Source organism: Tamandua tetradactyla, chromosome 7 (assembly GCF_023851605.1).
Source record: "Tamandua tetradactyla isolate mTamTet1 chromosome 7, mTamTet1.pri, whole genome shotgun sequence".
NCBI lineage: Eukaryota > Metazoa > Chordata > Mammalia > Pilosa > Myrmecophagidae > Tamandua > Tamandua tetradactyla.
In genome coordinates, this window is record NC_135333.1 from 113348445 (window position 1) to 113372438 (window position 23994).

At 40.1% G+C, this 23994-nt stretch overlaps 1 protein-coding gene across 3 annotated transcripts in view; it reads left to right on the forward strand.

Moving 5' to 3' along the window:
- Positions 1–23994, forward strand: part of ACVR1B (activin A receptor type 1B) — a 38882-nt gene that overhangs the window by 2817 nt on the left and 12071 nt on the right. The window contains exons 2-3 of one of the 3 annotated variants that reach the window (XM_077110732.1): positions 19888–20127; positions 20935–21183. In XM_077110732.1, the coding sequence (XP_076966847.1) occupies positions 19888–20127; positions 20935–21183 (489 nt within the window). Of the gene's footprint in view, positions 1–19887; positions 20168–20934; positions 21184–23994 lie in introns of those variants that run through there. The other 2 variants (XM_077110734.1, XM_077110733.1) reach the window with 2 other exon arrangements.

Consider the following 23994-nt stretch of genomic DNA (forward strand, 5'->3'; position numbering starts at 1 on the left):
CTAATTTCTGATCAAATCTTGTCATTTTGTCAGTGGACATAGATTTGAAGAACAGTGAACGCGAACTGTTATACAGAAAACAGAGAATCTATGAGTAGTTTTGTTAAGACAGCTCCTGGAACGGATGTGATAAAAACATTAAAGTGGCTACTTGTGGTTAAAGGTGAGAGCCAGGTAGAGGCAGGAGGCCGGTTCACACCCCAGAACTTTGCTCTCTACGGGTTGTCCTTGAACACGTAAGTTAACCTTTCTGTGACTCTGCCTCAGTTTTCCCTCTGTCAAGTAAGAAAACAGCCCGTGTCATTCTTATTGGGACATTCGTGAGACTGACTTACTGATAGCCAGTTGGCTGGGAGGTATTTTTAGACACAGTTTTTTTTTCATCCGGGAACAAGCAATGTTGGGATACTTTTTATCTTTATAGGGCAGACTAACATACCCTCTGTGATTGCTAGAAACGCCACATGTCGCAGGGTGATTAATTTCTTCTTCTCTGTGCAATTTTTAGGCCCATTTCACGTTTCCTCGAGTGAAACCTGTCTTTGACAGGCTCTCACATCTGTAGACCTGGCAGTGTACCTGTGCTAATCAGAGAGAGTCCGGAGGGAGTGACCTGTTTGAGGCTTTATTGGTTTGGCAAGGGTTGATTCTTACGCAACTCTGGGGATGTTTATGGCACTATGTAAATGTTACATAAGCACACAGAGGCCGAGAGGTGGCCAGGATGGTGACTGAACACAGGAAGGTTAGACTGAGGACTTCATCTGAAGGGACCTTGGGGATCTGCAGTCAGTACAGGAAGAAGCTGCATTTCATTTTCCTCTGAAAACCTTTTTAGATGATTGTGTCTTTCAGGTGGACTGCTGTGTTATAAATAGTTTTATTCTCCACTGGTGAGCTAATTGTAACCTTGCTACCAAAATACGAATCAGTAAACCGAGGAGACGAGGAGACATGCTGCTGCTTCCAGCGTGTCCTGTTGAAGCTGCTTGTTGCATTTTGGAACATGAGTTGAATTGCGTTGCAGTCTGTTCTCATAATAACTCAGGAGTACAGGGTGTTGCGGTGAAATAAAACTCCCAGTTCATACAGTTCATACTCTTTAGATCTTCTTTTTTTGAAGGTTAAAGTAGAATACTAAAGTGGCTCTTTTAATTTTTGAGATCCTTATTGTTTACTGTTTAGTTTTTGCTCAGAGCAGCAGTGAACACTAATTCTGGAATCCTGTCTCTGTCTTGCATTCTTGTGTTATTTGTCAATTATAGTAGGAGTTGATGTAAGAAGGTCTTATCTCATTTTTCTCTCTGTATTTATAAAAAGAACATTCTAGAGTCCTCTTTCTCATCAGTCAGTCCTTCTGGTGCTTCAGGCATCTGTGGCCCATCAGTTTCACCTGCACTGAATGCTGAAACCTTTTAAGTAATCAGCGACTGTAGATCAGACGGTTTCCCTGAAGTTTAATTTGCATTTTTCTCCCTCTGCAGGAATTGCCTCCAGATCAGGTTTGAATACTTGCGCTCAGGTTTTGCTCTCAGTTTCTCCATCTCATGCATAGTTTAACCGAAGATTGGGCTTTAGAGGTACCATCTCTGCTCTTTCCTGCTGGCTTGTCCCTCATGGATAAACGATACACCATGCAAAAATACAATTCCAGAATGTATCTTTCTTTCCTTTACTTTGTAGAATTGCCAGAGTTTGGGTAGCTATGAAGTTTCATCCCAGGCAATCTTGGTTTCCGAGACAGTGCCACTTCAGGCAACCCTGGTGGTCTTTTCAATTTCCTTCTCACTCCATCCAGTCTCAGGCCTGCATTTGTCTTGCTAAATATTTTTAATTTAACATAATGAAAGTAAAAGCCTTTCCCTTTAAATAGTCAAATCACTCCTAGTATTCACACAGTTATAGAGGAGATTTCTTTATTCATTCTATTGGTTATGTGCCCAAAACAATTCTAGGCAGGGGAAATAGAGAACAAGATAGATGAAAACCTATAGATGAAAAGCTGTAGAACTTGCAATTGGAGGGGGGCTTAGACTACAAAGAAATAAGTAAGCAAGTACATTATCAGTCATGATTGCTGTGAAGGAAATAAAATGGGATGATATGCTAGAATTTGCCTGGAGCCACCATTTCATATCTCTCTCACCTTCATTGTTTTATCTGTAAAATAATTTGTTAGAACCAGATGAATAATTGTGGTACAGATAAAATTGCATTATATGGAATTCCAAGGACTGCCAAACAGTTTCACTGAACCAGAATTTTAATATTTAGTTAGAAGGCCTATTTCTAACTTGTAAATAAACAAATATATATATGAGTGCTTACTGTGGTGATCTAAAGATTCGTTTAATACATTTTTTTGGGTGCTTGCCATATGCCAGGTGGTGTTGAGGGTGCTAAGGAGATGGCAGTAGAAAAAAGAAGACAAAAATCCTCGCCCTTATGAAGGTTACCTGTTGGAAGGTGAGATAGACAGTAAACGAATAAATAAAATATAAGGTGATTTTGCCTATCATACCTTTTTGCCTCCCCCCAAGATTTCCGGCCCTTTTTCTCACAAGCATTCTCCCAGTTACTATATCAAATACTAAACTAATCTAGGTACCGCTATAAAGAGATTTTGCAGATGTAATTAAGATCTCCAAACAGTGGGCCTTAAGATAGGGAGATCCCAGGGTGGGCCTGACTTATTCGAATGGGCCCTTTAAAAGCAGGGAGTTTTCTCTGCTAATTGTGAAGAAGAGGAAGAAGAGATTTGGAAGAAAGCAGTGTTGTAAAATGCCTAAGGGGCCACATGGTAAGGAAATGTCGGCAGCCTGTAGGAGCTGAGAGTGGTCCTTGGCTGACAGGTAGGAGGAAAGTGGGGACCCCATTCCTGGAACTGCAAGGAAATGGATTTTTTTTGCCAATAGTCAGTGAGCTTGGTAGAGCCCCAAGTCCCAGATAAGAATGCAGTCCTGGCTAACATCTTCATTTTAGCTTGTTGAGACTCTGAGCAGAGAATCCAGTTATGTTGTGCCTGGACTTCTGACCTTCAGAGACTGTGAGGTAATTCATAGTTATTTGAAAAACAATATGTTTTTATATATACACACACATCTACATATATATGACATATATATTATGGAGAGTCAGATGGTGATGTGAGGAGAAGTAAAGGTAGGAAAGGGAGATAATGAGAAATATTCCAAGATGGGCTTGAGGATACTTGAGACCTGGTAGCCATCTCATCCATGAGCCTTTCATGTGGAAAGAAGTCCTTTGATCGCATCTTTCACCTACTGCACCTTTTTTCTAGATATTTGTGAGTATTTGGAGGGTGGAGGGGAGTATAAGTGCTTTGGAGAGAAGTTTTTTTCCAATGGTTAGGATGTTTGAGTTGAAGCATTTGTTTGCTTTGTTTTGTTTTTTAGTAGGTATTTGTGGAGAACCTGCCTTCCGCCAAAGTCTTATGTGCTGTCTTGGGGTGTGCTTGTATATTCCATTCTACATTTGTAGTAAAGCTGGAGTCAAATTAAATCAGGTTCGTTTCTGATACAGTATGTGCTTCTCCCCAAGCTGGGTTTTGAGAGGGATACGGAGCAGAAAGTCTGTCCTTGCCCTTTAGAAGTTTACACACAAATTTATTTTCTTCTTGTTGAACTATCACAAAATTGTGACCCTTCTCATTCACTAGAATGACAGTAGTTATAGAAACATCTGATTTGCTGAATGCCTACTATGTAGCCAAGCATTATGCTAAACACCTACATTCTGTCATTTCCTCTGTCCAGCTGTTTTCTGAGATCTTGTTGAAACCCCATTTTACAGAGGCAAAAACTGGGGCATAGAGAGGTTAAATAGTAGGTTTATGGCCTATCTAACCCCAGAGTAGGTGTTCTTAATACTGTATTCTATATACTGTGATTACTATTAAAATAATATAACCAAACTCCTGCCTCCACTCTCCCACTTGTCCTCAGTCCTACTGCTGCCTTAATTTTGGAAGCCATGTCTTCTCGGTCTGCTGGTTCCATCACTTTTATCTGGTTTGATAATCTACTCTAGGCCCCTTAGCCTGGAATCCCAATCAGTCTAATCTGGCTCTAGTCTTTCTTTCTTCTTTCGTCAATTGCTGGAACTTTAGCATTGTTGTCACATCTCTTAGTTTACTGTAGACCTGATATGCCACGTATTTTTCATGGACCTTTCCTGTTCCTTCTCTTTAGAGTGCTTTCTCCCCAGCTAAATCTAGCATTCATCAAGGTGGGACTTTCTTTGTCCTCCTGAATTCCCCCAGTCAGTGATTCCATCATCTCTGTTTTTCTCTTTGGTCCATATTAGTAGCTGGAAGTTCACTAGTTTTGTAATTACTGGATCCTCCCACTCTCCTGTACTCTACCTGCCCCCCTACCCTGAACCCGAAATTGATGCCGGGAATTGGCTTTAGCCTGTCACAGAGCCTTGAGTATTTTAAGTCCTTAATAAATCTGTTTAGCTTAATTTAATCATTCCTTTTCCTTCCCCTCAGCAAAATCTTAGGTAAATAATTCCAATTATGTCCTGCTATAATTTTATTATCTCTGTAGTTTTCATCCCAGTCACTCAAAAATACTGCAAACATTTGTGAATTACATGCAACATAATGATCTCTCTTCCTGCTTCACCTTTTTCATCTCTCTTTATTCTACCACCTACCCATTTTATTCCAGCCACATGAACTTGATCTCAACCTCATTTGTTTTATTCTCAGCCTTGGCTGTTTTTTTTTCTCCTTCATTGACCCAGTTGCCTGAAACAATCATTCCTAGCCTTCTAAACTGTGACATACGCTGTCTCTTCTCTACACGTCTGTAGTACAGTAAATAGGTCAGAAAGAAAATACTTCAAGTACCAGTGATAAATATCCTCCCCTGTCCTAATGAACCAGAGGTGTATCTGTTTAAAGACAAGGAAAATAGAAAGAATGGTTTTTACATGTCCATTATGAACTTTAAACAAAGAGGAAATACGAAGTTACTGGTGGAAGGTCTAAAAAGATGGTTGAGTGTGTCCACTTAGGTCCTAGGAATATTGGACACACTCATTGCAGTCTTCTCTTGACATTTTCTTAGGCAGCAGGTGAGCCCTTGCTAGATGCTCAGGTATTTACAGTCAGCCATAAATTAAGTTGCAATGACAGGTCTCCTTAGCATAAACATCAAACGTCTCTTTTGAGTGAGAACAAAGCTTTCATTCTCTAGACCTGAGGCTTAAGGTTGAACTTGTTTAAACAGCTCTCTAGGGTTGGGTTTGTCTCCAAGTAGAATGTCAGAAAGGCAGTTTGTAGAATGAATATAGTGTGGAGCTGGCTTTTCAAACACCTTTCTCTTATGCAAACTTCTTTCTGAGACCTTTTCCCAGGTTGGAATTAAATGCCAAGTTTATCAAGTGTTTTATTGTTAAATCTATGCTCTCCCCCCCATACAAATAGCTTCCTTTATTAAGTCTGTTCTGTTTTTTTCATAAGTGCTTTTTATCAGTACATTTTTTTTGTTTCTCTTGATGCTGCTGAACCCATAAAATTTGACTTCATTATAAAACAACTTGCAATAAGTTCTTGAGTACTTGAGATCTTTTCATTTTTTGTTTTAATGTACTTTAATAGACTTTTTTAGAGCAGTTTTAGGTTTACAGAAAAATTATGCAGAAAATACAGAGTTCCCATACTCCCGGCTCCCCCAGTTTTTCATATTAACATTTTGTATTAGTGTGGTATATTTGTTATAATTGTTGAATCAGTATTATTGGAATTTGACTGAAGTCCATAGTTTACATTAGGGTTCACACTTTGAGTTGTACTGCTCTATGTGTTTGGTTTTTTTTTTTTAAATTTTTCACATAATATATACCACATAAAATTTCCGTTTTAATCACTTTCTTTAACCACTGAATTATAAATAGGAATTGGTTACATTCACACATGAATTACATTAACCACCATCCCTTTCCAAAAGTTTTCTATCACCCCAAAACAGAAACTCTGTACCCATTGAGCAATAACTCCCAATTCCCCTTCCTACCACCCTTGCCCCTGGTAACCTATAATCTACCTCTGTCTCTATTAAATTTCATATTCTAGTTACTTTATATGATAAATCATAGAATATTTGTCCTGTTGTGTCTAGCTTATTTCAGGCAACCTGATGTCTTGAAGGTTGTAGCATGTATAAGAACTTCATTTTTTTTTAGGGCTGGCTAGTATTTCATAGTATGCGTATACACTTTGCTTATCCAGTCATCTGTTGATGGACACTTGGATTGCTTCCATCTTTTGGCTGTCATGAATAATACTGCTATGCTGTACAGGTATCTCATTAAGTCCTTACTTTGAATTCACCTAGAAGTGGGCTTGCCAGTCATGTGGCAGGTCTATGTGTAACTTTTTGAGGGACCACCAAACTGTTTTCCACTGTGGCCGTACCATTTTACCTTCCTGCCAGTAGTGTGTGAGGGTTCCTATTTCTCTGCATCCTTGCCAACATTTCTTTTCCATCTTTTCAGTAATAGTCCTAGTGGGTGTGAAGTGGTATCTCATTTTGGTTTTGATTTGCATTTCCCTAATGGTTAATGATGTTGAACATCTTTTCATGTGCTGTTGGCCTTCCCTGTATCTTTGGAGAAATGTTCAAGTCCTTTCATGTTTTATGATTGGATTGCTTAAACTATTTTTTAAATCTAATTTTTATGATTGTTTGTGAAAAGTAGAAAAAGTAACTTGAGTCTTTTCTACCACCAGCATCTGATTGCTTTACTTTATTGCTGCAAAATTTTTGTTCTCAGTTAGGGAGAACTTTGGCTGGTGGGCAATACCAGTTCCCAGTTATTACCCTCCACTCCACCCCCCCATACCAGCCCCCCATACACATTTTTCCCAGGAGAACCAATCATCCCTCTATTTTGTGGCAGTTTATTTAGTTCTAGACAGCTCCTTTTTTTTGAACCTGATTGAGGATTTTTATAAATATTGTCCTTATCAGTAGTTGGTGAATAACTTTGAACTTTTTTGTCTCTTTTTGGTGAATAACTTTTAATTTTTTCTTTGTCTTGTTTCTTTTTAATGCAGTGGAACCCTTTTTAAAATGAAAAATTTAGAAAGTTGTATAAAACAGATAAAAGGTGAGTAATTGGGCAGAGTCCCCCTCCTCATAAGCTATTAGACTAAAATTTATTTAGCACTTGGCACTGTGCCAGATACCATTAAGAAAATGATGAAGAAAAGGAGGGCAGTGGTTCTCTCCTTGTGGAATTCAAAGGTTCCTGGGACATCTTGGAAGAGCCTAGGCTCCAGGAAGAGCACAGGTTGAAAAACACTGTACCCCCAGGATTATTCTCCCTATTCATGTAGTATGGTTTTTGTGTGTTTGGGGGTGGGGGGTGGGCAATTGAAACTATGCATATTGTTTTGCAGAGTTTGTTTGCATTAACAGTAGCTCTTGGACATGGATCTACACTATTTTTTTGTGTGTGTGTATGTGTGGTGAAATACATGTAACATAAAATTTACCCTTTCAATCATTTTAAAGTACACAATTCATTTTCATTAAGTACATTCACAGTGTTTTGTAGCCATTGCTGCTATCCTAATTCTGTAACTTTTTTATCATCCCAAAAAGAGACCTCATACTCATGAACTGTTACTTCCCCTTTCCCTTCCCCTTAGCCCCTGACAACTATAATTTACTTTCTGTCTCTATGGACTTGCCTATTCTGGATGTTTCATGGAAATGGATTCATTCATCATTATTATTCATCAGCTCTTGGATCTGGCTTCCTTCGCTGAGCATGTTTTCAAGGTTCAACCGTATTGTAGCATGTAGCATATCAGCACTTCGTTCCTTTTTATGGCTGACTAATATTCCATTGTGTGGATAAACCACATTTTGTTTATCCATTCATGAGTTGATGGATATTTGGGTTATTTTCACCTTTGGCTGTTGTGAATGGTGCTGTTATGAACTTTTGTGTACAAGTTTTTATGTGGTCACAGGCTTTCATTTCTCTTGGGTATACCTAGTATGAAAGTTCTATGTTTAGATTATTGAGGAATTATCGTTCTGCTTTCCACAGTGGCTGCACCATTTTACATTTCCACCAACAATGCACGAAGGGGTTTAATTCCCCACAAAATACTTATTATTGTCCTTTTTTAAAATTACGGCCATCCTAGTGGGTGTGAAGTAATACCACAGTGGTTTTGATTTGCATTTCCCTAATGACTAATGATGTTTAGCATCTTTTCATGTGTGTTTTGGCCATTTGTATATCTTTGGAAAAAGGTCTAAGTCGTTTGCCCATTTTTAAATTAGGTTGTTTGTCTTTTTGTTGTTGAGCTGTAGGAGTTCTTTATATATTCTTATCAGACATGATTTTCAACTCTTTTCTCCATTATGTAAGAGGTTGTTTTTTCTTCTTGATACTTCCTTTAACGTGCAAATTATTTTTTTAATTTTGATGAAGTCCAACTTTTTTTTTGTTTGTTTTGTTTTTGCTCATGCTTTAATCATATCTAAAAAACTTGCCAAATTCATGGTCATACAGATTGACCTCCATGTTTTTTTCTAAGAGTTTTAGAGGTTTTAGAATGTAAGACTTAACTCTCATATTTATGTCTTTGGTTCATTTTGAGTTAATTTTTGTATATGAGATAACTTCATCCTTTTGCATGTGGCTATCCATTTGTCCCTGTTCCATTTGTTGAAGAGATTCTTCTTTTCACATTGCTTGTACTTGGTACCCTTGTTGAAAATCAACGGGCCGAAGCTGTGTGAATCTGTTTCAGGACTCTGAATTCTATTCCACCGGTCTATATGTTTGTCTTTTTGAGAGTACCACACTGTTTTAATTATCCTATCTTTGTAGTAAGTTTTTAAATCAGGGAGTTTGAGTCCTCCATCTTTGTTGTTCTTTTCAAAATTGTTTTTGCTATTCGGGACCTCTTGCAATTCCATATGAATCTGAGGACGGCTTTTCCATTTCTGCAAAAAGGCTGCCAAATTTTTCTTTTCTTTTTTTTAATTAGAGAAGTTGTAGGTTTACAAAAGGAGCATGCAGAAAATACAGAGGTCACATATTTCCCTCCCCCCCACAGTGTTCCTTGTTAACACTTTGCATTAGTGTAGTACCTCTGTTACAACTGAGGAAACAATATTATTATAATTATACTATTAACTATAGCCCATAGTTTACATTAGGGTTCACTGTTTGTGTTGTACAGTTCCATGTTGTTGTTTTAAATTTTCATTTAAAAATCTGTAGGTCATTTTGGGTATGGTATTCTTTTTAAAGACTACAAGCGCATCATTTCATAGATGACATATAGTTTAATTAACCTCATGTTAGTGAATAAGTTAGGTTCTCAACATTTCATTATAATATACAATGTTGCAGAAAACCCACGTGTAAAAAAAATAAATACGTTAGGGTGGCCACGGTGGCTCAGCAGGCAGAGTTCTTGCCTGCCATGCTGGAGACCCATGTTCTATTCCCGGTGCCTGCCCATGCAAAAAAAAAAAATAATAATAATAATAAATAAATAAATACATTAGTATACCTATGAAACCCTTGAGGAATGTGCATCAAACATGTAATAGTAATTATCTCTGGGGTAGGAATTAAGTGGGTTTTCAACTTCTACATTAATATATTTCTGTGATGTTTGAAATTTTTTAAAATAAGGAAGCATGAATTATTTTTGTAAGCAGAAGATCAAAACCCACTAAAGATAAAATTAAAAAACAAAACAAAACCGTAACTTGGTATGCATTCTTCATAATAGTGTAAATAATGTTTACAGTGATCGGGACCCTCAGTACCTAGTGGAATCCCCCAAAATGAAATGTTGGAATTAGAATGCTTATTATTAGCAAGTGAAGGCCTTAATCTATTTGTCTTACTCTCAGAAACTTGGTAGAAGGAGAACCAGTAGGTTTGGAAATGGTGGTCTAGAGACCCTGTGGGGAAAATGGGCTCACGTGTGAGGCAGACAACATGGGATGGAAACTTACTCGAAAAAGACAATACCCTGTATCTCTCAATGGGGTCTCTTCCTTTTATGATTTAATTGGACTAGTAGGGATCTGATGCAGACTTCCGAGCTAGGATAATGAGATCGGAGAAGCTACACAATTAAGGCAGATAGTAATGATTGGGAATTTGAATTACCCAAATGTGAATGAGAAATGTAACACAAAAGGTTTGGTTAAGAAACCACTTTAGAATTAGGAGGTTTTAGGAATACTAAAGAGTAACACTAAATCTGATCCTACATATTAAATAAAATCTAGAATAGGAGATAATTGTAAGTAATCTGGAAGACAAAATGCGCAGTTGTTCCTAGAAGGTGTGTGTGTCAGAGACTGTACGTGAGGGTGAGGGGGTGCCTGCATGTGAACTGGAAGGTAGAAGAGGAGAAAGCTTCCTTCAAAAAAAAAAAATTTTTTTTTTTTAATGAAGAATGAGTACTAACATCACAAAGAGAAACACCTGGATATTAGGTACCTTGTGAGGGAAGTACTTAGCACCTGTGAATATCCAATTCGAAAAATTGAACCTGAATCACATGAAGCCCCGGGGTCTAACACTAGTTCATAAAAATGCAGAAGAGAGAGGAGCATGTTAGATGATACCATAGAGGCTCAACCGACAAAATCCAGAAACAAGAAACTTTGGAAAACAGCCTGGTTTCTACAACAAATTACTCGCAAGAAGGAAAAGAACACTAGAAAGGAGAAACTTATAGATTTGATTTAAGAGACCTGTCAGCCAGGTGCATCAAAGGACCTTATTTGGATCTGGGTTTGAACAAACCAACTGTTAATTTTTTTTTTTTTTAGGCAATTGAAGATCACACATCAGTTGGATAGTTTATAATAAGGCTCTTGATAATTATTTTAGGTATGATGTCGGAAGCTGGACAGTGTGAAATATAGCTTTAAAAGATTCCAGTAATGAAAGATTAAGGGTATTTTTTAAAGCATCAAGAATGGGGCAGGGAAACTTCTAGAGAAATCAGTACCTGATTATAGTGGCAATAGCTAACATTTAATTGTACACTCAACATATAGGCATTGTGCTAACAGCTTTTTACACTGAGTATCGTTATTCTTTACCTTTGAAGTAAGTCCTATTGTTATCCCCTTTTAGTAATTGGGCAACTGAGGCTAGTGAGCTTAAGAAACTTTCTGTGTTACTCAGCTAGCAAATGATGGAGCCAGGAATTCAAACCCAGGGTGACAATCTCTGTGAAATTTTGTCCCCTAAAGGTGTTGTCAGTGACAGAGGATAAAGCAGAGAAACCAAAAGCATTTTTTACTTCCTTTTTAATTGAGGTGCATGCTATGGAAATACAACCCGCAACTCTCTTGAAATGGACAGGTTGTTAATACTGGCTTTCTCTCAAGGTGGTTAAAAAATTAAAAACCAATGTTGTCTTCATAGTTGGTGTCAATAAATGTTATTTCATTCTGGATTTAAATAGTGATAAAAGTACAGGGTGTTTTAGACCTGATTAAAGAACTAGATCTTTGTGACAGATTGTATTTTCCTAAATGACTGCGACAATTTTCTCTCATCCCACATGCTCTTCTTACAATGTGGCTTTGACATTCCTCCCATCCACAGGTGGGTATGCATTCCCTCCCCTTGAATTTGGGCAGGGATTTGACTTATAGGATATGGTGGAAGTGATGCCTTGTGACTCTTAAGGCTAGGCCACAAAATGAATACATTTTCTGCCTGGTTCAATCTTTTAGAGACCTTGTCTGGGGCAGCCAGCCACCCTGCTATGAGGAAGCCTAAACTAGCGCAAGGGAAGGATAGGTCCACATGAAGGAGAACCAAGCCCCCTAGCCAACAGCCAGCATCAACTGCCAGACGTGTGAGTGAAGGATTCCAGTCCCTTACCTTCAAGTCTTCCAGCTGAAGCCTCTGTCATTGTGGAGCAGGGACAGGCTTTCTCTGCTGTGCTCTGTCCAAATTCCTGATCCACAGAATCCATGCATATTGTAAATGGTGGTTTTATGACACCAAGTTTTGGGATAATTTGTTATGCAGCCTTAGTAATTAGAAGAATAATCCCTTTAAAGGACTCTAAGGTTAGCATTGTAAATGACCATATTTTGGACATACGTTTAGTATGAGCCTACTAGCATTCAGTCCTGGACATGCAAAGCTGAATGGGACTGTCAGTTTCTTCAAATGGCCGCTCAGCCTGAAGACCATCATTAGATTAGCTTATTCCTGTCTGTAGAGAGATTTCCAAGGAAATCCTGGTTGCTATGCTGGAGGGATCTATAATAAAATGTAGGGCCACTGAACCTAAGAAAACATTATCACCCAGCGTGGGGAAAAGATGGCAGTGTGGCGTTTCTAAGGCCTGGATAGTCTAGTGATTTGGAACTTTTTAGGAGGCAAAGGTGTATATGAATAAAGAGAACTAAGAGATATAATCTGGACTTTCAAAAGATCTTTAATAAGGGCCATACATGGTGGTTATTTCAAAGTCATGAAGGGACCAAGGAAACTGACGTTATGTATAAAGAGCTATCTTTAAATGAAAGAGGGATAAAGGGCCACTGCAGCAGTATCAGAGTTGCTCATATGAAATAAGGAGTCCATTGCAAAACCTTAAGGTTTTCAATAACAGTTATTTTTGGCTTAACACACTAAATCCCTGGAGAGTAACTACAGAAGATTGGTGAGGTTCTTTGAGTGAGCAGAAAACCAATGTAGTGCATTTGATGTGAGGGTAAGAATGCATTCAGGGTGACATTCCAGGGTGGTGGATCTAATCCCTGGAGATATGCTCAGTGCATTTGCAGTCATGAAGGCTGAGAGTCCTGGGTCTTGTCAGAAAGGACATTGTAGAAGCAGAGTGGTGGTGTGGAAAAGGTGTATGCTTGGGGTACACAGACCTGAGTTCGCAATGTGGCACCATTCTTTACCAGTTTACCCTCTGCAAGGCCCTTTAGTTTCCCTGGGACTTTTATTATCCCTAAAGTGGGGCAGCTATACCAGTCCCAATTGCCTCTTCCTTCTGAGTTCCTGTGGGGATCACATGAGAGAATGAATGTGAAAACACTTACTAAAATAACACAATATGACTATGCAGAGTGTTTTCTTAATGGAAATAAGTCTGAAAACATCATACCCTGGTATAAAACTGATGCCTCCGATCCTGATATCAGAGTTGTGTAGAGTCGTGGTCTGTGTTCTATCCTAAGGAAGCTGGGGAGGCTTGGAAAAGGTCCAGGAAAGGATAATTAAAATAATCGTGAGCTGTAATGGCTATTCTTATCAGTTTGGCCGGTATGACAGATGCTTTCATCTAGAAAGATGAAGGTTGAGGGGCAGTTTATGGTCAAGCTATAAAATCATGAAGAGTAAAGACAGCAGAGGCTGATTTAGTCACCAAATCTTAGAATAGAATAGAACTAGAAAGGTGCCCAGTGAAATTTGAAAGAGACAAGATTTGTGTAACTGAACAGTACAGTGCTCCACAGCTAGTACTAAATGTATGAAAGTTGTCCCCAAGGAACAATTATTAGAAGTTAAAAATCATAAATACTTAGCTTCATGAAAGTTTGATCCGTTTGTGGGCGTTTATCTGTTAGGACAAACTTGAGTGTTTTGAGGTGTGCCTCTGACTGTTTGAATGTTCTCCCGTGTTCTCTGCCCTGTCGACATGGGCTAGGCAGAATATTAGGCTGAATGGCCGAGAGTCGTACCCAGTTTGGCGGTTCAGGTGAGCTATGGCATTCCTGAGTTTCCTTGCAGTCTCTCACAGTGAGTAAGAGAGAGCTACCAACCCAAGTAGCCTTGTTTGCAGTTAGGTTATCTTTCTTGAGACCTCGCTGGGTTACATGCCTTTATAATATGCAGCTAAACAGAATTCTGCCCAACTTGAGACTTGTAAGCATTTTTCAAAACAAGACCTCTCTTTGCTGAACTCTAACCAGCACCACTCCTGTTGACTCTTGAGAACACTTTGGGCTCAAACTAAGACTCTATAAAGGTTTCATGCACTAAGTTTGCTTTCCTGGAATCTGTAATTCCTGGTGGGTTCCTAGGTCAGATAAATCCTGAAACCCTGAGGGACCAGCCTCTCCAAGATGATCAATTAATCACACCCCCTGTCCTTTAGTGTTGACACCCTTTCTTAACATGAAGAAGTCAGAAGGGGAATTGCTTAAAGATCCCTATAGATTGGGAGAGGGATCAAAGGAGAAGGAGAAGTTATAACAGAGAAAATAGGATTTAACAAATGAGTATGATTGCTGCATCACTGTATTAGTAGTCGTTCTAGCCTCCAGTGTTTAGGAGCAGCTAGAAGGAGAAAAATCTGAAGTGGTAGAATAATAGCCCAAGATAAGCTCTGGGATCTGTTCTTCAACTACTTGTTGAAGTGTGCTTTGAAAAGTATTGCTTTTTTCTTTGTTTTGTATATATGTTATATTTTACAATGAAAACATGAAAAACCACACAGCCTCGCTAATGAATCAAATTTGTACTTACATATACCACAGACTACTTTCTAATCACACATTGGAACCACATTCAAATCCTGCCAGGATGATTTTGTCTTTAGCTCAGGTTTAACTGACAATCCCAAAATGATCTACAGCTTCAGTGTAATCCTTTTTTTACAGAAATGGAAAAGTCAATTTTCAGATTCATTTGGAATTGCAAGGGGTCCCAAATAGCCAAAAATAATTGTGAAAAGGGATAACAAAGTTGGAGGGCTTACCTTCCCAATTTCGAAACTGCTTGCAGAGCGGTAGTGTCAAGCAGCACGGTACTCTCTCATAGTGCTGAGCGCACAGACTGCGGGAATAGAATTCAGAATCCTGAGACAGACCTCTTTATCTCAGGCCAGTTTATTTTCAACAAGGGTGCCAAGTACATGGAATGGGAAGAGTTTCTCCAACAAATGGTGCTGGGGCAACTGTATAGCCACATGCAAAGGAACGAAGTTATCTCGTATGCAAAAATTAACTCGAAAATTGATCAAAGACATAAATATAAGTGTTAAGACACATTCTAAAACTCTCAGAGGAAAAAATAGAGGTCAGTCTTTATGACCGTGGATTTGGCAATGGTTTCTTAGCTATGACATCAAAAGCATGAGCTACAAAAGAGAAAATAGATAAATTGGACTTCACCAAGTTAAATACTTTGTGCAAAGGACAATGAAATGAAAGAAAAGGAAATACACTGTACAGGTTGGGAGATAGTTGTTGCAAATCATATATTTGATAAGAATATATAAAGAACTGCTACAGCTCAACAACAAAAAAGACAAAACACCCAATTTAAAAAGGGCTAAGGACTTGAACAGATGTTTTTCTCAAGAAGAGAAACAAATGGCCAGCACGCACGTGAAAAGATGCTGAACAGCATTAGTCATTAGGGAGATGCAAATAAAAGCCAAAATATGGTACCACTTCACACCCACTAGGATGGCCATAATTTTTTAAAAGTTAAATATAGAATATACCATATGACCTGGCAATTCCACATTTAAGTATATACCCAAAGAAATTGAAAACAGAATCAGATATTTGTACTCCAGTGTTTTCACAGCAGCGTTATTCACAGTAGCCAAAAAGTTAAAACAACCCAAGTATCCATCAACAGGTGAATGGATAAACCAAACGTGATACATACATGCAAGAAAGTATTATTCAACCTTAACAAGGAATATGATGTTCCTTTCTACAACATGTATGAACTTTAAAAACTATGCTGAATAAAACAAGCAAAATGTATAAGATCAAATACTGTATGATTCCACTTATATGAGAATATCTAGAATAAACAGATTCACAGAGACAGAAAATAGATTAGAAGTTACCAGGGAAAGAGAAGGGGGGGGACAGGAATGTTGTTACTTGCTGGGTACAGAGGGTTTATAAATTTTAGAAATTGAAATAAAGAAATCTATGCGAGTGGGGCTTTCACTCTGGCCAGTTTGTAGCTTATTACAAACTGATTTGGTTTTCCAAGTTGTGTTTTTTCTACTATGTAACTCTTTGGCCATGGAATGAGGAGAGTTTTAGGTATGTATGTTGTTTATATATATGAATATAGACTGATTTAACCTGATACATTACTATGAGACAGATTATAAGGGATTGTATGTGTGTTCAGATTGAGCTTTCCAAAAATAATTGAATTTAGGGTTGCGATGTAGTGTATACTAAGTTTGTAGTGAATTCAGATATTTTAATAATTTTATTATCACTTATTTTGTTTCATTGAAAAATGAATATCAACAGAAGACTAGACAAAAGGTCTTGTCTTTGAAGTCCAGGAAAAGGTCTATACAACGCAGAGCAGAATTTCCAGTGTTGGGTCAGTTATCCAAGTGGTGTGAGTGAAAAAAAAACTAGACTGAGAGTTACAGCTGGAAAGGATTTTAAAGACTATCTTCAGTCTCTTCTTTTTGGTTAATCACGGGGAAAACAAGGTTCAGGGAGGTTAAATGACTTGCCCAAAGCCAAGCGACTAGTTACTGGCAGAGCTGAGTCTTGAGTTGGGATTTCGTGTTGTGTAACTTGTCTTCCTGTTCCAAACTAGGGTGTAATGAGACGCTTTTTTTTCTAACTTTAGGTTTTACACTGAGAAGAAATTCTTAATATGTATCGGATACCTACTATTTGCTATATGCTTTTTAATATAGTATTTCTTGAATTCTTACATATTTTGTGAAATAGTATTAACAGTCCCATCTTACAGCTTAAGAAACTGGGGTACAGGAAAAGGCATGTGGTTAATATCAGAGCTGGTGTTTGAACATAGACCTTTGTGTCCTGCCACAAAGCTCCACTGTGGCTCACAGGGACAGTAACTCAAAGAAACCTTTTCAGGGGGTGGGATGTTAGCGATGGTTATCTTAAAAAAAATATACCTTTTTCATACTTCTCACTTAGTCTGTAAAATATAGAGACATACCCAGATATGTGTGGGAAGCCTGTTTCAGAACACTCCCCGTACTCATCAGATGTTTGGCTGATCACCATACCACCTTTGTAAGATGAATGGTGTTTTCTGGTTGGGCAGTCAAGGCCCAGATAGGTTCGGGGACTTGCCATTTCCTTATCACAAAGCCGCATGGCTCAACTCCCAGTTCCGTTCTTCATCTCATCTAGCATAGATTTCACCACTTCTGTATTTTCCTGTCTTACATCAAGATTGTTTAAGTACTTCCCAAAAATAATGAGCCACGTGTGAGTGTGTTCATTCTCCAGAATGAATCACTGTGAAAAAAGGCCTTGAACCAGCCAAAGGAGCAGAAATATCTGGAATCAGACTCCTGACTATCCTGCCCCCAGTAATGGATGGATTCTCTTTTTAAAAAGGCCTCGTGTGTCTCACTGTGCTCAGAATAGTCCTCTCTTGAAGTTGTTAGTTTTCCCTTTCTTACTTCTCAAAATAGAGCAGATGCTGTTCTCGCAGCCGGACGTGACAACACATGCATTGAGAGGTGTGTTGTCCACAGGCAGCCTTTGTGCCTGAATGTCCCCACCACACACAAAGGGGAGTTGGAATTAGCTTTCTTAGATTCCAGGAAAAAGGGAGCAGTCAGCATTCCAGAGTGGCTTTGGTTTGGATTGAGTGTTCTGAGAGTTGAAGAAATAAATTAAAGTTAAAACTGCATTAAAAAAATTAAGTTAGCAAGAAAAATAAAAGAGAGAGCAAATGAAGGTATTTGAGAGGAATAGTCTTTCTTGTGTTTAGAGGGAATTTATGATTTGGATTCTACTCCAAAGGATAGCTACTTTAAACTTTCTGCCTTTAAAAAATAACACTGCCCAAATTCTCCAGCAGGTAGCTGCACGTTTTGGAATACCTCCCTGAAGAAAGGGATCTGATCACACTGAAAAACAAACAAACAAACTTGACAGTCCGTGCAGTGAAGGTTTATGCTGTTTACCTGTCAGTGCTGTGTCTCCTTTGTTTCCTTGGGTGGGAATAGCAAGGGATTGTTTCATTTATAGAAAGCCCGAGGAAGGAAGGATTGGGCACTGAGATATTTAAAATCTGGATTGGGACTCGAAAAACCAAGAGATGCCTTCCAGTATATTGGAGGAAGAGACAACATAGACTATTTACAGCTTAAAAGGGATGAATTATGATGGGGTAGTTTTCCAAGAGACTGGTCATAAATGTGTCTTCTCTAGGGGACTTAGTTGAATATGTTTATACTTGGCATTCAGATAATATTCACTTCTTGTCCAACCTGGGACTGGGGTGGGCCCTTCCACCTCCATCCCCTGATATTCTGAGTAGCCAGAGCCACACTCCTGCCCATGCCAAGAGGTCAGGCCTAGGTTAGGCTCATGGGAGACAGTGTTGGGGAGAACCAACTGCTGCTGTCTGTGCTATTCTTGTTAAATGGATAAATAAAGGATTTCAGATTCCAGGACTGCTGAACTAGCTTTCAGAGGCGCCAAATTCATTTACAGTAATTTCCTGTCAACAGTGCACGCTGAGGTATAATACACACCCAGCAAAACCCATTAGTCCCAGAGATCATTGCCGACACTGCCTATTTAAAATATATATACATATGTTTTTATTTTAAAGTGATACCCAGGGGCCTTTTGGGGTAGCTTAAATTTGTTGAGTGCTTTTTATGCATCATCTCATTTTATCCTCAGAACAAGCTTTATGAGGCAGCCACTAATATTATCTCCTTTGGAGTTAGATGGTACTGGAGGAGAGAAAAAAGCAGTAAAAAGTGAGTGAAACTGCTAAAGGAATGAACAGAAAAGGTTACTCACTTCTGCTTTTATCTTCGTTTCCTCCTCTCTTCTCTTTTTACCCCAAGCAGTATAGTCTGAAATAAAATGTTCAAGTTGTAACTGTTTTCTCCTGAATTGAGAGTGTATATATGATGCTTTTGGCATTTAGTAGTTGAATGGATGTGAGCTTCCCTTTCCTTTCCCGTGGAAAATATTCAAAACCACTCGGTGTTTGGATTTTGATCTGTGGTTCATTTTAGTGAAGTTACTGGGGTGGTGTGGTATGCTTAGGAGCTATGTTTTATAGTCAGGATGCTCAGGAATAAGTGCTCCCCAAGCAGGCCAGCTGAATGGAGACTTGCAAAGAACTGTGCTTTCGCCATGCTGGGTGCTGTGCCGGGTCTGGAGATAAAGAACAAGCAGAGACCCGCCCCTAAGTGCTGTGACAGAGGCTGTGGGCCCAGAGTCTCATGAGTGGGGCACTTAACACCAGGTACAGGGAGGGGGACAACAATGGAGTGGTTAGGAGAAGTTTACCAAGGTAGGTGATGTTTGGGTCGAATTTTGAAGTAATTGTTTGTAGCAATTAGCCAGGAAAAAAAAGAATTACAGTGGCAGAATTACCTGTGCAAAGGATTAAATGTGTGCAAGCAATCATATTACATTCCGGAAACTGTGGGCATACCAGGTACCCGAGAAAAGAGATTGGGAAGATGATGGCTCCAAAGAACTTAGGCGGTTTGGGGGAGGAGAGCCGAGCGGGGAGGAATCCTATATCTTCCAGAGGGATGATGACTTCCTCTCATCTATAGGTTATATAAATTTGAAGGAAAACCTCTTTCCCAGACGCATAATAGTTTGTAGTACATCTAAGGCAAAGTTTAAAAGGTAGTTTCTCTCCCCGATAAGCATAAAATAGAGCACTTATAGGAAAACAGTGAGGCTTAAAAAGCCTTGTTTGTGAGCTGAATAAACAAGCAGGTGTTGTGCCCCATTTGGGCCCTTCTATAAAAGCTCCCCATTTTGGAATATCAAGTATGCCAAGAGATGATATTCTATGTCTGGCAAAGGGCCTCTGATTAGATCCCACCACCAATGTTGACTCCCACATTTCCTGCAGCTCTGCTGTGTGCCTGCACTAGCTGCCTCCAGGCCAACTACACCTGTGAAACAGATGGGGCCTGCATGGTTTCCATCTTCAACCTGGATGGGATGGAGCACCATGTGCGCACCTGCATCCCCGAAGTGGAGCTGGTCCCCGCCGGGAAGCCCTTCTACTGCCTGAGCTCAGAGGACCTGCGCAACACCCATTGCTGCTATACCGACTTCTGCAACAAGATCGACCTCAGGGTGCCCAGTGGTGAGTGGACACCCTTGTTGGACTTTGGCTCATCTTGGAGGTAGGGCACCCCTGTCATTTCATCCTTCTCTACTCTTCCCCAATCCCTGTGTTTAATAATGGGTCAGGGTGTCTTTTTGATGTTCCCCTAGGTGACAACAGAGGGGATTCCTCCCAAGTCAGGTTTGCAGATTGAGGGGTCAAGGAGATGGGTGTTTTAAGGGGTTGAAAGCTGGGTTTTGGATAGTGGCTGAACAACTCTAGCCAACTCTGGTCAAGAATGAAAGAGCCAGGCTGGCCAATCACTTTAGAAGGGTGTGGGACTGACTCCTGAGCTGTGTGAAGGGGTGAGTGTGACAACCTGTGGCAAGGGACTAGAATTGGAAGAGAAGGACAGTGGTCAAGACTGGGTAATACTGCATACTACCCCATTTGCAAGTGTGCCATCAAGGGGTTCTAAGAAGGTGTTCCTGAGGAGATCAGTAGAGAGGGAGAGAGATTAGAGGGACTGTTATACCTGCAGAGTAGAAAGTGCAAGTTGAGGGAAGGGCGAGGGTTTGAGGTGGGAGTAGTGCCATGAAATGCTGTATAATTGCAAAGCCAGCTGTAGGTTTGACTGCTGATAGGCGCCCCTGAACTCAAGTTCCGTGTTTGTGAGTGTCTCAGCAGACAGATTACTCCAGTAAGACTGACTAGATCAAGGGAACGCTGAACACACTAATGGAAAGGGCCTTTTTTCACTTGTGGGGGAGGCTCTGGGGGTAAATAAAGCCACAGCTTCCTCTCGTTTTACTCTCTGTTCTTTCCCTTCCCTCTTGCTTGTCCCAGGTCACCTCAAGGAGCCCGAGCACCCTTCCATGTGGGGCCCCGTGGAGCTGGTGGGCATCATCGCTGGCCCAGTGTTCCTCCTGTTTCTCATCATTATCATTGTTTTCCTTGTCATTAACTATCATCAGCGGGTCTATCACAACCGCCAGAGACTAGACATGGAAGATCCCTCGTGCGAAATGTGTCTCTCCAAAGACAAGACGCTCCAGGACCTCGTCTATGATCTCTCCACGTCAGGGTCCGGCTCAGGTACTGAGTTCTTCAGGGCGTCGTGCCCGTCCTCGGCCTTCGCTGCCCTTTCCCCACAGGGCAGCGTGTGGATGGAGCAGGCCGGGCCCTGCATTTGTTTCTACCAGCATTGAGTCATTAGGTTTCATAATTCCCCTTCTTTTGGAGTCTGACGTGTAATAATATAAGATACTGTATTCACAGGAAACCTTTCCTTCCCTGAGGTTCCAAAGGTCAAATGCAAAGCTAGCTCTCTATTCCAGAAACCCTACCTCTCTCAGAGCCTCATACCTGTAGATCTATTAAAATTCAGCTGGTTCCACCTGAGCAGTAGAGTGCTCAATTTCAGGGCCCCTGTGTTGAAACAGGAGTGTGCCGGATTCCTGTGAGGTGGTGACAGCTAATCATTGATCTCTGGGCAACCACAAGGGGAGTTTAAGGTCATTGAATGAAGCTTAGAGTCGGAATTTGGTGAATCATTGACTTGTACCAGTTGTCCAAGGGTGTTTTGGTGGAGGTTAAAATACAGACAGCTTGGGCTCTTGTGTAGCATCAGCACCATTTCCTGTACCGCTCTTGTTAACTGAGTCTTACTTAGACGAAGGATTCAGAGCAAACACTTGATCATGAGGCCAGAATTTACAGTAAAGGGAATTGGGGTTGTTTAGGCCTCAGGGTATTAGATTGGCTAGTTACTGGATGTGACCATGATTGCAAAAGATTCTTTTCATGAAGCTAAACAATTATTTTGGTGACTGTTATTCCATTCTGTATTAAAGAAAAAAAAAAGAAAGAAATCATCCACAGAGATGACTGTTGCCATTCTAGCTAAAACATACAGGATCTTGTTTGTGAGGATTTTGTGTTTTTTATGTATAAAGTCTCCATGCCATGTGACAAGACTTGTTTTGTAGGGAAATTATGCCATCAGTCATGGCCAGACATTTCTCCTTGCAAACAAGGAATACTTTGAGCTGTGACATCTGAATTTCAGTGGTTTTGCCTTTATTAAGCTCTGCAGCAGAGAGCCAAAATGATGGATATATTTAAAAGCTGCATATTTTAAGAAAGAGAAAATGTATGGCTTGTTCTTTGCTGAAAGAGGTAGGGTAGTAGTTGGAACTGCCTAGATGACTCTGTGACTTGATTTGCTGCAAGCAGAGAGGGGCTCTGGTTTTTTGGAGTCTTTTTAAGATGAGGATTGGCTGATGCCAAGGAAAGACCATGGTGGTTGTGTAGTCATCTGGAGCAAAATAGCTAGTGACTATTCCTCTCTGGGTGGTGCAGTCTGTCCTCAGAGTAGGGTATGCAGATCTTCCAGGGTATTGGAGTTTTAATGATGTGGTTTTTAAAGTAATAAGTCCATGCTGCCTATGTGACTTTCCATTCATTTTAACAAATATCTGTTGAGTACCCTCCAGGTGATATAGGGCAAACAAAGATGATAAAGGGACTGGTCCAAGATTGGAGAGGAGAAATGGATGGTTGGTTGGGAAGAGACTCATAGAAGAGGACTCATTTGAAGGGGTCTTAAAGGATGAGTTGGAATTTTTGAGAGAGGTGAGGAGGCAGGAAACATTCTAGGCCAAGAAAAGTACCTTGAGTGAAAGGACAAGAAAGCCTGAAAGTTCATGATGTGTTTAGGAAATGAGAAGGAGGCCACCGTGGCGTGCTCGCTGGGAAAGGTAGGCTGAGCCAGGTGTGAAGGACCTTGAGTGATGTACTTCATCTTCGAGCTTAGAGAGAGCTACTGAAAATTCTTCTGTGAGCAAATGAATATGTATACTTTCCTTTGGTAGGAATTTTGACGGTGTGGAGGATGGATTCATTCATTTGCCAGCCTCCTGTTGGGGAGGGTGGGGTGTGGTAGGGCTGTGTGTGTGTGGGTGTGCGGGGCAGGAGCAGGGCACGCTGGGAGGCAGAAAAACCAGTTGGAAGCCTTTTAAAAGAAGGGCCTGAGCTAGGACAGGCTCAGAGAGGATGGAGAGGAGGGGTCTAATTTGAGAAACATTTTGGTGGTTCTATACAGCTGTAGTTAAAAGCACAAACTTTGCCACTTACTGCTTGTATGAATTTGAAAGAGTCACTTAACCTTCCTCTTTGAGCCTTAGTTTTCTCTTCTGTAAAATGGGTTAAATAATAATGTACCCACCTTATAGGGGGTATCTCATAGAGGAAATGCTATACTTCATGTAAAGCCCTTGGCATAGTGCCTGATAGCAAGCATGTAATGGTAGTTCACGTGCACAAGACTTAGGGATTAATAATAAATCTGTTTATCTGTTTATTTGGCCTGGGAGAAGGGAGTGAGTGTGTCAGTCAGTCATGATGTAAGGGTGATTGGATAGATAGGGAGACATTGTATGAACCAAATAAAGCAATAAATGAGGCCTATGAAGACAGTAAAATTAATCTTAGAATAAGCACAGATAGTACCCATTCTCCATCCAGAACTCAGAATCACCTGAGGAGAACTTTGATCTCTTTGGAGAGAGGTGGGATTTCTTGCAGTGTAAGGAAGCAATGATGGTTCTACTTTCTTGGGGTGCGCAGCACTGCCCTCTAGTGGGTAACGAGCAGAGCAGTCAGAAGGTGGCTCCAGCCCACAGGCCCTACTTGCATCTTCTGTGCTCTTTCCTCTTCCATCAGAATAAAGCACATGTGGGTGGATTGGCCCACAGGTGGCTGGCTGAAGAATTGGTAAATCTGGCCAAATGTTTACATTAAAATCTGTCATTCATACTAGCTGAGAGATGAAAGTGCTCAGATAAGGAACACGTGATCACGCATCTCTCTCTGTGTTCACTCCCATTCACCACCAGGCTTAGCCTA